Source organism: Gadus morhua, chromosome 10, assembly GCF_902167405.1.
Source record: "Gadus morhua chromosome 10, gadMor3.0, whole genome shotgun sequence".
Lineage (NCBI taxonomy): Eukaryota > Metazoa > Chordata > Actinopteri > Gadiformes > Gadidae > Gadus > Gadus morhua.
In genome coordinates this window covers 17,213,578-17,225,589 of record NC_044057.1, presented here as the reverse complement: position 1 = coordinate 17,225,589, position 12,012 = coordinate 17,213,578, and the positions used below count along the sequence as shown (strand labels likewise).

The 12,012-nt window shown below is 43.3% G+C and overlaps 1 protein-coding gene across 11 annotated transcripts in view; it reads right to left on the bottom strand.

Annotated features, from left to right (window-relative positions):
• The window catches only part of ankhd1 (ankyrin repeat and KH domain containing 1), a 30,384-nt gene extending 18,782 nt beyond the window's left edge, over nucleotides 1–11,602 (bottom strand). For 5 of the 11 annotated variants that reach the window (XM_030367770.1, XM_030367775.1, XM_030367772.1 and 2 more), the window contains exons 1-7: nucleotides 11,145–11,602; nucleotides 7,854–8,007; nucleotides 3,490–3,646; nucleotides 3,024–3,186; nucleotides 2,275–2,422; nucleotides 1,571–1,804; nucleotides 605–699 (exon numbers count right to left, since the gene is read on the bottom strand). In XM_030367770.1, the coding sequence (XP_030223630.1) occupies nucleotides 605–699; nucleotides 1,571–1,804; nucleotides 2,275–2,422; nucleotides 3,024–3,186; nucleotides 3,490–3,646; nucleotides 7,854–8,007; nucleotides 11,145–11,423 (1,230 nt within the window). In that variant the 5' untranslated portion in view covers nucleotides 11,424–11,602. The remainder of the gene's footprint in view (nucleotides 1–604; nucleotides 700–1,570; nucleotides 1,805–2,274; nucleotides 2,423–3,023; nucleotides 3,187–3,489; nucleotides 3,647–7,853; nucleotides 8,008–11,144) is intronic. The other 6 variants (XM_030367773.1, XM_030367774.1, XM_030367781.1 and 3 more) reach the window with 3 other exon arrangements.
• Nucleotides 11,603–12,012: the final 410 nt, after the last annotated feature.

Here is a 12,012-nt window from a genome sequence, read left to right as displayed (position 1 = left end):
CGTTTTGGTACAGCACCTCTATAATTACGTTTTGGTACAGCACCTCTTCATTCTGTACAAGGATGAGCGAATTTTCTCGTTTTTAAATGAAAACAACCTACCTATCATTCGCTGCCGCTGGAAAAAATAAAATAAAAAAATAAAATAAATTCCCTACCTACCCATGACCTCAACTGACAACCAACAGGAACCAAACTTTTTTTTTTTTTAGGCCTAGAGATGGACGTTACGGTAATGTTCAATGCTCTACCGTAGTTATGGTAGAGATGGACGTTACGGTGATGTTCAATGCTCTACTGTAGTTTATGGTAAAGATGGACGTTACGCTAATGTTCAATACTCTACAATATATATTGTGAGAGAGATGGATGTTACGGTAATGTCCAATGCTCCATTGTAGTTTATGGTAGAGATGACATTACTGTTATGTTCAATACTCTACTGTAGTTTACAGTAGAGATGGACGTTACTGTAATGTTAAAAGTTCTGCTGTAGTTTTTGGTAGAGGTGGACGTTATGGTAATGTCCAATGCTCTACTGTAGTTTATGCTAGAGGTGGACGGTACAGTAATTTGGTTGGGTTCACATTGGTTCAGATGCTCACCATGCAGGCCTCCATCAGTGCTGTGTGCATCTCATCTGTCTTATGTTCCTGGTCGGCTCCAGCTTCTAACAGAAATCGCACCATATCCAAGTGACCTGCGATGGGGATACATTAAGAATTGTTAGCTCACGCATTCTAAAATTATACATTTTAGTCATTTGTCTTTATGACATCTGAAACAAATATTTGACATCTCATTGAGTCTTGAACCTGTACTACGAGTTTTAGGGCTGTAGGAAACCAAAATGAACACTTGTTTGACTGAAATTCAATGCCTCCGATTCGTGCCACGGTGTCATTTCTGATGTGTTCAAATTCAAGACCATCGAGTTTTAAACAAACATTGACAGAGCATCGCAGTCAACATGTAAAAAAAAACGACTAATGCCCAACGCTTTTAGAAGATATGCCTGCCCACACTGATTATTATTATTAATAAATAATTTAACACAATATAGCCCATCACTCAAAAATGAAATACATCCATCTGCATTTTTCCCTCCAACCTTCAAAAATGATGGATTGCAAAGCGCAGTTTTTCTTATGAAAGGAGCAGCAGTGATTGTTTGACCGAGGACAATTTGGTCGAACAAGTGCAAATCGACCCACAAAAAGATCAACCAATCGATTAACAGCCTGAATTTAACAGCCCTACCAAAGTTACCCATTAGTAACCTCTACTGGCCTGAGCAGTAGCTACAGTTATTGTTTCATCATTTTTTGCGCGACAGTCACTGTCATCTGAGATTTTTTCCCACGGTTGGGGTGGGCAAAAATGGACCGAAATAGAATGATTTATAGACAAACAAAAACCAGGAAGGATTGACTCGCAGATAGCCGCATTTCGAGGTTTAGACATTTTCGAATAGTAAATAGAGTGTGCAGTTAAGAACAAATGCAGTCGGGAAAAAAAGCGACCCAGCTCAGGTTTAACCTTAGAAAACGTCCAGTCATCAGCCGGCTCACCTTTGTAGCAGGCGAGGGTGAGCGCGCTCTCTTTGAACTCGTTGGAGTGCGTGTTGATGCCGGCGCCGTACTCCAGCAGCACCCGGGCCACCTCCACGTGGCCGGCGCTGGCCGCCTCCATCAGGGGCGTGTGTCCGTTCTCGTTGTGGTCCTCGATGTTGGCGCCCTCCTTCAGCAGCACCTTCACCACCTCCACGAAGCCGCCCGCGCATGCGTACGTCAGCGCCGTGTTGCCTGGGAAAGCAGTGTGGGGTCAAGTGTCAGGCCAGCAAGAGTCGCTTATGGTGGTGGGATGGGAAATGCTTCCTTTTCTTTTTAAACGATTTATTTGGACATGCTTTGTTATAGAGTGAGATAGAGAGGAAGGTACGGGAGATCGAGGGGAGGACATGCAGCAAATGACCACAGGCAGGATTCGAACCCGGGTCGCTGCGGTCAGGACTGCCAATATCGTACGCGCTCTACCCGGTGAACCACCGGGGCACATCGAATGCTTCCTTTTTGACCCGATGAGGAGTGGTCCTTTGCATGCCTTTTGGTGTACACTCTTTACCCACATTGTCCTACGATACAGTGGTTGTAAACGTTCCTAGCACGGACGGTCCATGTGGGAATCAAACCCCTAACCACGTCACTGATAACGCCACGCATAGGATGCTCTAGCGATTGCGGCTAGACCACTATAAGAGACACGGGGAGGTCACCTGTGGAGGATTGTGCATTGACGTCTGCTCCGTGAACGAGGAGCAGCTTGACGATGTCCACGTAGCCTCCGCTGGCGGCCGCCATGAGTGGCGTGATGTCCCCCTTGATGCCCCGGTCCTCCACGTTGGCGTGCATGGCCAATAGCACCTGAGGGTGAGGCAGAGAGACGGTCAAGAGCTGAAGGAACAGGGCGGTCGGTCTGAGTGGCACACAGCTCTAAATATGGAGGTCCTTTTCATAGCTATTGGAAAGATTATGACCAACAAATACAGAGGATGCTGCCTTTTAGGGGTTTGAATCTTTCGATTTCTGAACTGAATGATTGGATTCAAAATAAATTCTCGATTCAGTAAAAAGGGATGTTAAATTCAGGGTGTACTCAAGTCTGCTATAGTGGTGTGGCAAGTAATGGCATGAAAGAAGAGATTAGTGTGTATAACATAACGTTGTTTTCAACTTCATCAACTGATCTGAAAAAAAAAAAAAAAAAAATTCAAGCTGGGAATTTAATCAGAAACTAAAGATATGAATGGGGAACCCCGCTCCTTATAATTAATACCCATGTTAAATAAATATAATGCGAAAAAAGAAGTTATAATTCATCAGCCTATAATTCATCAAATTCCACGTCTACAAAATGGTATCCCAGGACACAATATGTACTCTGTCAATACCCCTCCATTTAATAATGGTGCCGGTCACACCGTACTACGGCCGGCTGTTTGCTGTCGTCTCCTCCGGGACCCACCTGTGCAAGTTCATAGTATCCGGCGGAGCATGCGAGGCACAGCAGGCTCTCTCCTTCCTCCGTGTGTTCGTTGACGCTTCGCCCCTCGTCCAGCAGCTTGCGCACCGCGTTCACGTCACCGTCCGAGCACGCCTCCGCCAAACTACGGCTGAAAATAACCAAACTGCTACAATTACTGCCACTGTGGCAAGACGACACACACACACACACACACACACACACACACACACACACACACACACACACACACACACACACACACACACACACACACACACACACACACACACACACACACACACACACACACACACACACACACACACACACACACCCCCCCCCCCCTCTACCTGATCTAAAAAAGTCAACACATGATGGGGAAGTGAGTTCCGGTTACCATAATCAATAGTACATCTTCTGGGGGGGGTTATCTTTTGAATAGCACCGATACGGTTGAGATACATACTTGTCAGCTTGGCCGGCGTTGAGCGTGTTCTCCGCCCTCATGCGGGTCAGGGCGGCCGCGGCCTCGTCCAGGGCGCAGCTCACGGAGGAGGTCAGCCGCCGCAGCACCTCGGGGTCTGCAAAAGCTTTACCATCGGCAGTGGACAGTTTACCGATGCCTGCCAGACGCCATGACGGCAGAGGTGCACAGGCCAAGGCAAATCACGGGAGAGCAGCACAACCACGCCCAGTCACAAGACCAGAGGAAGAAGCAAGTCCAGGCCAGCCAAATCCATTCCAATCCAGGGTTAGTAGTAGCATCCGCACACACAAAAAACACACACGCACACAAAGAGAACACAAACCAGTATGTTAATATGGCCCTTCAGTTTGTACACACAGACACACTGATTATCTATCCAGTATTTAAATCAGTAATTTATATTTGCAAGTGCAAGCTACATTTTGAATATATCAAAACACGCTAGCAAGTTCAGATCTTGACAAATTCCACAAAAGATACAACAGCATCTCCATACATATATAGCTGTATTAATATTAAGTTTGGATTAGTATAGCATTTAGGGGGAAAGTCCCTCAAATGAGGATGAAACAAAAATGAAAAAGAAGAGATGGTGGCCAGGAGAGGGAAAAAACGGGAGGAAAGTTGCTGTACGCGAGTGTGTATATATATTTACGTGTGCGTGTTACAAGAGATGGCCAGGGAGGGAAGCAAGAAGGGCAAGCACAAAAAACAGCTCGCTCTGATGACCTACATTAAAAAGACCTCTTACATAGGACAGGGCATAGACCATACAAGTCTGTTTGACCTTGTCTATGTGTTTTATTTGTGCACGTCTTCTTGCACACAATGTTCGGACACAAGAACAGAGTGAAGCAAGGTAGGAGGTGGGTGGTGGTGGAAGTGGAAAGACACAGTGACAGCTTTTCACTTTTTTCACCCCCAAATGTTTGCCTCAGCCTCAGCCCATTCATTAGCAGGCCAGGGACTGAGGGCTGGTCCTTGCGGTCCTCCTGAGTTTCAAACGGACAGCCTGCGACTCAATCTAAACTTAGCTTGGCTGTTAACACGACTATGTCGCAACACTCCCCAAGGCAGAGGAAGCAATAGTCTCCAAGGTTGATCATTAATGCACCCAGTTTATGCCAGAGGGAACAAAGAAAAAAACGACAAATGATCCCAAGACACTAAACACACGCCATGGCCGTAAAACAGACCAGTCTGAGAACAAAAACAGACGTACACTCGTGTCATTTTGTTGACATAGTTCATATCTGGAGAACCGCTGGGGTGGATAACAATTCACTTATTGTATACGAATGCTCAATATGGATAGTTTTGATGAATGCTGCATTTCCCTTGAGCTACTATTTTAAATCAACCTTTTTAAGCTCTTTTGTAAAGGGCCGGACAATAGGTCCAAAATTATATCACAATGTATTTTTATGGAACGATATCGATAATTTTAATAAGGATAAATGTTCAGTTTAAGGAGTTTTCTCTCTCGAATAAAACAAGGTTAATTTTGGTTTATAATATATTAGGGTGAACAACTGCTGTGATTCCCCCTCACATCAAATGCCTTGTTTGAAACATTTCAAACATTTCAGACGTAGGATACTGAAAACGTATTAAATAAAATATGTAAACTTCTAGAGGGTAGAGCTGAGGGAGTGAGATTTGACTTTGGAAGTTTGACTAGCAGTAGGACTGGGCTGTTGGATACTACTTGGGGGGAGGTTGACCCTAGCATGATAGCGCAAACTCAAGCTTTCGGAGGGCTCTTTAGGGTGGTACCTTTCTGATGGTGGAACTGGTTGGTGGTGGTTCCTGTTCTACCTAGGACTAGTCGCATTTACCTAATGCTATTCTATGCAGGAGGCTTTCTCCTCGTGACTTTTGAGTGCCTTTTCCAAGGGCAGTCAGATGTGACAGGGTTTTGTGGACGTGTGGAGCTCTGGGCAGCAGTTGACTATGGCATCCAATAGAAAGTTAAGCTTTCGGACACTTATTGTAAAATGCTACGAAAAGGATTCTCAGACACTTGTAGTATATCGCTTTTGTGTTGCGCATTTCATATAAAAAAATGTGCATTATAACAGTCATACACAACGACGGAACTAAAGAAATATTAAAAAGTTGCCAGGAGTCGTAACAGGATAACACGTCCCCAGTTTCCTAGAACCCTATACCCAAATCACATTATTTTAAAGTGTTTCCTACTTCAGCAATTAGGATTCTTGTTTCTATAATAAAATAACTCAAACCCATGTTGTCCTCGATAGGCAAAAATAAGTAACATTTTGCATTTTTAAAAAGAGCCTCAATCATAACACCAGGTGTGAGTGTAATCGACCATCACTGGTAGCCATTAGGCCGAAAATCTACCTTTTCTTATGTTTTAGGAACATAACAAGTGGGAGTTTAAACCTAGATGCATGATGGACAGAAAAGCAACATTTGCTAAGTCCAAAGGGTAGGCCAGTAGACGGATCTATCCAGCATACATTGAGGTGGCCACTCCCACATGTGATGTCACTAAGGCACAGGGAAGGGCAGATTTTCAAACTGCTTGTAATGGCTAACCCTAACCTATTAGTATAATAGGGGCCCTATAAAAAGGTGAAAGCCCGATCATTCGCTGTTGACTCAACAAACTTTAACCAAAAGTTAGATTTGAATAACACTCCAGGCAACTACATATCTACGTACTTTATACTTAAAAATGACCAAAATCAACGTTGATAGCCCAGCTGAAAAGAAAGTAGATCCAAATACATTACCAATTATTTGAAACTACAACATTACCGTTAACGTTCAGTAATTATGATGGGCAAACAACACAGACCAGTTAAATCAGGCTGACTTGGCTTCCTGCAAGAGGCCAGTAACACCACTGGTCATCGAGTATGCTTTGTGTATCCACGCTAACATTATACCGGTTTACTTGATTCACAGACATTTCGGCCCTGGGAACATATTTTGTCAATACACTATATTCTGTAACGTACATATGAGCTTGTGACTTGAGAAGAATCGGCCTGTTGCTGGTTGTCAGGCATGACTGCCAGTTAGATCTTGTCGTTTTACTCACAGCAATTATTTTGAGCTACACCTTAACAGGGGGGGATTAGTTTAAGAATTAAACTCATTCACCAGATTGTTACCTCGACTTAAGTTTAAGACACACCCAATTAGATTAGGATGAGGTCAAATGTGAATCAAATGTATAGCTCATTAGTTTAAAACACAACATTCAAACATATATATAATGTTAATATTGAAATTACAAAATGGGGGTGCATTGAACTTTGTATGACTCACAAGCCTGTACATAAAATAATGACCTCTGCCCCTTAAGTGGCAGAAGTTTGTAATGCGTAGCACATCGGTATAATGACTGAGGTGGAATCCATACCCTAAGAAGAATTTGATCCGGTATACCGGATCAACCACCTCACTGCCACTACGTGAGCAGAAGTAAGAAGTTCTCACAATAAAGAGCTCTAGATCAGGTTGATTAGTCTGTCTATTGATAGTCAGCGTGGTTCATCGCATTTGATTTGAGTCATACAAACTACTCTGCTGTCTGATTTAGAGAACTAAAGTAGATATCATTATCCATATTTAACTAATTGATTGTTTAGGAAAGCTGCAGTTTGGCATAACGAGTGAAAGTCCTGTAGTTTGTGGTCCAAAATGTTGAATTGCTGTTATACTAGTGTTATGCAACACAATTTAGAATAACTTGTCGTTAATAAAATTCATAGTTGGTTATTATAAAGAATGTGAGTATGTTGTATAAATCTAAGGGAAATGTTTGTTTTGTCATCAAATAACACCCACGTTTTCACCATGCTGTAGGCCCCAAACAATAAGCTATGCCTCAGCATTTGTGCTCAAAGTAAGGGACAAAAGGTTTAAGATTAGCCTTTAGCGGTCCAACATGGACTCCATGCATGCCTTGCAGGACCAGGAGAAGGTGCAGGGTTAGTTAATCTGCTTGGTCATGTTCATAAACCCCGAGGCCAGGACACACCAAGCTGATGGATTAGTCCACACAATCACTCTTACACCCAGATTATGAATCTAATCAAATAAATTTATTCCAACCACATCACAAACTATATATAGGGACCCCCAAAGAAATGTGGATGGCCGCTGAGAAAATGCTTCAGAAACCAAAGCAATTTAAAGGCACCGTTTAAGAGATGTTAAAATGTATATTAAAAACAATCTGGACGGCCTCGGCTAATAGGATTATTTTTATGAGCGGAATGTAGTGGAACTGGTCAAGATCTGATCAATAGAAATTATATATTGGGTGGAAAAAAACGCCATCCCGTTGGTTGAGGGAGTCATACCCGCTGCCTCCAGCAGAGCCTCGAGGCGCGCCTGTGTCTCTGGATCAACAGTCCTCAGGTCCACTCCGTCTGTGGCGCTGGACAACAGTAGCTCTGATGCCGTCTTCATAATAGGGTTATCTAGGTCTTCCTGGTCCAGGATAAAGGACTCCACCTTAGAAGGGCGGGGGTAAAGGGATGGGTTAGGGTAAGGGTAAAAGCAACGCATTAACCTTAAGTGACCTAGCCAGGTCCATTTCTGGGGAAATGTTGCCTTTTGGGTTATTTAGAACAATTACAAATGACACTACTACATGCATAATAATACACTACTGGATTGGGCATGGTTGTTAGACAATGGAGATTATCAGAATGTTTATAGAAAGACAGTAAACCTTAACATGCACCTATATAAAAAAAAATAAAGGATGTATATTGTTCCCTGTTGAAACCAATCCTTGATGGAACGATAGATGCTAGCAAAGGATTTTTAACTGAGGTTATCAAATGCTTTTCTATACTTTAAAGAAACAACAAACAGAAAACATATGTGCCAATGTTTTACACTTAATATAAGACGGAAAGCAACACAACAATTAAAGCTAAGGACCCTATAAAGTAAGGGCAAAAGTCAGGATTGGACCCCCAGCATAAAAGGGGTTGCTCAGCTGAGAGTCAGCTTGCTGGCCCTTTCACACTACAAGAGCCTACTCTTGTTGGTAAGGCCCCTTGAGCAATCGCATGTACCGCTGTAAAATAAAAGTCTATTCAGAAAAAACACTTGCATGTACAGTGCATGTACAGTGCACACTGCATGTACAGCGTTGAACTTGAATTACAGATAAGATTGTCACTATGATCAGACATTTCTGTACATACATCTGTCCAGCATTAAGCCAGGTTACAAAGTTAGATATAAACTGACACATTTACCCCCTTAAACATTTGCAATTAAACCACTCCACAATAACTGACTATAGCGTGGCAATACCCCACACTTGGCAGAGAAGTAGTTGGTGGATGTCAGTCACGTTATTATAATGTTGATGGGAGTTTTGGTTCATCAGATGGCATACGTCTCATTGCTTTGATGTCAACCACCATTACTCTTAAGAGGATGGAAAGGATTGACACAATGGGGAATACAATACTTTCTGCGTAACACCCTTCCACATAGGCACCACCATCGACACAAGGTCAAGGCCATAGGGGGGGCTTGGGTGTACCACACTCTACAAGGGACCGACATTACAGAGAGCTTTAAGGGTCCATACAACTGCACCTATTATTTTGCAAGGCATATATTCACTTATCATGCATCGACCGTGACGCCATTGTCCTATCATAGTATAACTACCTCACGAATGCACATTAATTATGGTATAATCATCAACCATTTAAGATGTGTCAACAGGTAACACATGCAACATTGAAGAATTGAAAGGCCATGTTCTCTCTATTGGCTTGGATAATTAATAAACAAGGGCAGTAACTCGAATAGCAGCCTAGTGAGATCTCCCTCCGAGATGCAGCACCCGGGCCCAGTGAACAAGTGTTGGAGGGAGTCGCCACTCGCAATGTGAAGGAATGTAGCTATACGATAGGAATGCAGAGTACAAAGATCCATGGGGGATGCAGTTATTCAAAGGCATTTCAAATTAACAATGGACATTTTAGTCTACACAATTAATGAACTACAGTTCCCAGAACGTTTCCAGAGAGCTGCAAAGGCCTAGAATGGCATCTGCTTAATCCTGGGGCTCAGATTTTAGCTGCTGCCCAGAGCAGTGAGTTCTCTACTAGGGTAATGCACCATAACAAACCCTCCCTTTTGGACAAATTTTCTAGTCCATTGGTGCAAAGCAACTCGACAGATTAAAAACGGTTGGCATCAGATTTAATTTCAGTGTCGGACAAACCGAATGTATCACTTTGCTATCACCAGAATACTATAGATATGCTGTTTCAAGTGTTAACTTACCTGGTTTCTAACGCCAGAATTTAGTTAGTCTGAATGCTGTTAATGATTGCGCAACAGCTTGACCGCCATAATGAATGTGTTGATAACCGAATACGTAGTCATGTGTATGCCTAGCAAGATCAGTGAAAATATTTGATATCAAGTAGATTAACCAGTCAATGGAATACATTTAAGAATGTTCAACTGGTGTAGAATATAGTTGACGTTCAGGAAGTGATGACCAGCATTAGTTTGTGAGGGAATCTATACCACGCTTCATTCCCGGGTCAACACTGTCATATGACCTGGTAAACTAAATAACGGGACGACATGCTGGGCTAGGTGACATTACGTCGCTAAACTGACAGCTCCACACACCAGTGGTGGAACCGTCATACGTTAGCTGTTGAGCCTTACTTTATATTTTCCACGTTTGTCAGGTTACCATTATTTTACGTATGCAAATATGTGTAGGTGTGGCCGTTCAGCGCCCTTTACCACAGGCAAGACATTGGTTGTTTTACCCATGGTCCACTGTAAATAGATGTTGGATAGGAGTATCTGCTTTCTTAATTTACCTTCTGTAGAAAAAGCAATAGATTCTGTGCTTAGCACAGTAACAATTATGAGATCAAACATGTGACGGCTAGCACATGGAAAGTTGGTCACTTATGTATACAGATAGTTTGAGCACGTTGGACGACGCAAAGTTTCAAGCGGCATACGTCGCACGTTTTCAACCATACCATAAACGAAACTAATTATGTGGCGGTGTCCCACGTCTTCTCCTGGTACGAAACAAATCGCGTGCCGAAATGGTATCGCGGAGTTTGAGTTTAATTTACAGAAACGTTAGGTGACGTAATTGCACCACAAGTACGACATGGCTTCACGTTATTTGGCCGCACAACGTCGAGGTGGGGAGTTGGGTTATTTCTTAAATTGTGTTGCTTTACAGGCATCAGAGAAGTTGTGACGGGTGTTGTGTGGTGTGCTGCTTCTGCTGCTGCTGCACAGTGCGCGAGACGACAGTAGTGACGAGGCCGTCGGCTCTTCCACCCGAACTAGGCCCTGCTCACAGCCTACGCCGCATAAATAAAACATTTCCCCTCTTTAGAGTGTCTAAATGCCGATGTCTCCCAAAACATTGTCGACATCAAGCATCTAACATCAATATGTGATGCATTGAACTCGTATTTAAATAAACGAATAACTGATTTTACGCTATTTCTCGGGCCCGGGAGGGGGTGGTTGCCAAATGCTAGCTAGCTGTGTAGCTAGCTGCTAGCCAGCTCGCGCAAGGAGAGGAATGTTGGCTAGCGTTAGTTAGCGAGCTTAGCTCGTATAGCTACCTCGGAGACCTCGTCTTCGTCGCTGCCGGATCCCGGACCAGAAGAAAGGACGGCTGCTGCCGCTAGTTTGAAATCCAGTCTCTCGGCTGTAGGTCCACCAGGGTCACCGTACAAACGTACTTTCTTTCCACCCACACCAATCCCAATGCCCCCGAGTCCGACTCCTCCTGGTGTTGCTCCTACCCCCATCCCTACCGCTGGGGAGCGAGGAGTCACCGAGTCAATCTCGTCCTCGAAGCCGTCCGTCAGCATTGCCGTCCCGGCTACTGCATCCTGCATACTTATATTCACAATACGTATACTGAAGAGCTTATTGTTTATTTAAACGTCCGTCCGGGCTTCTTTTTGTAGAATATAAGCGTGATTTTACTTCAGGGAATCCAGAAACTCTCCCGAAGCGAGGGTTGAGGAGGATCTCTTTCCCCCAGCCATTAACTTTCTAACAACCTAACACACTACGCACTGCTTCTCAGAAAGTCCACCTCTGATGAAAATCGAGGCCTTCCTATTGGTTCAGCTTTAAAAAACGCTAGAACCAATTGGTCTATACGGCTGCTCATCAAACGAAAGCCCGCAACGTCATGTTAGGTTTACCAATATCACGAGGCTGTAGAACGAACGTCAAGACATGACATGGTAGGCCAACTAAACTGGTAGCTAGCAGTACTAGTCCCTGTAAAGTAGTCAGTTATAATTAATTTACTGTAATAGCGGAAGGCTGTGAACATCCATATTATTGGCAGTAATTTAATTCAAGTAAATTTAACAAAATTACCTAATGAGTAACATTCAATGTTAATGAATAAATCCTTTATCTTTACTTGGGCTGCAGTTGTCGCGTTTGAATGTAATATTTACCTCTTCGCTT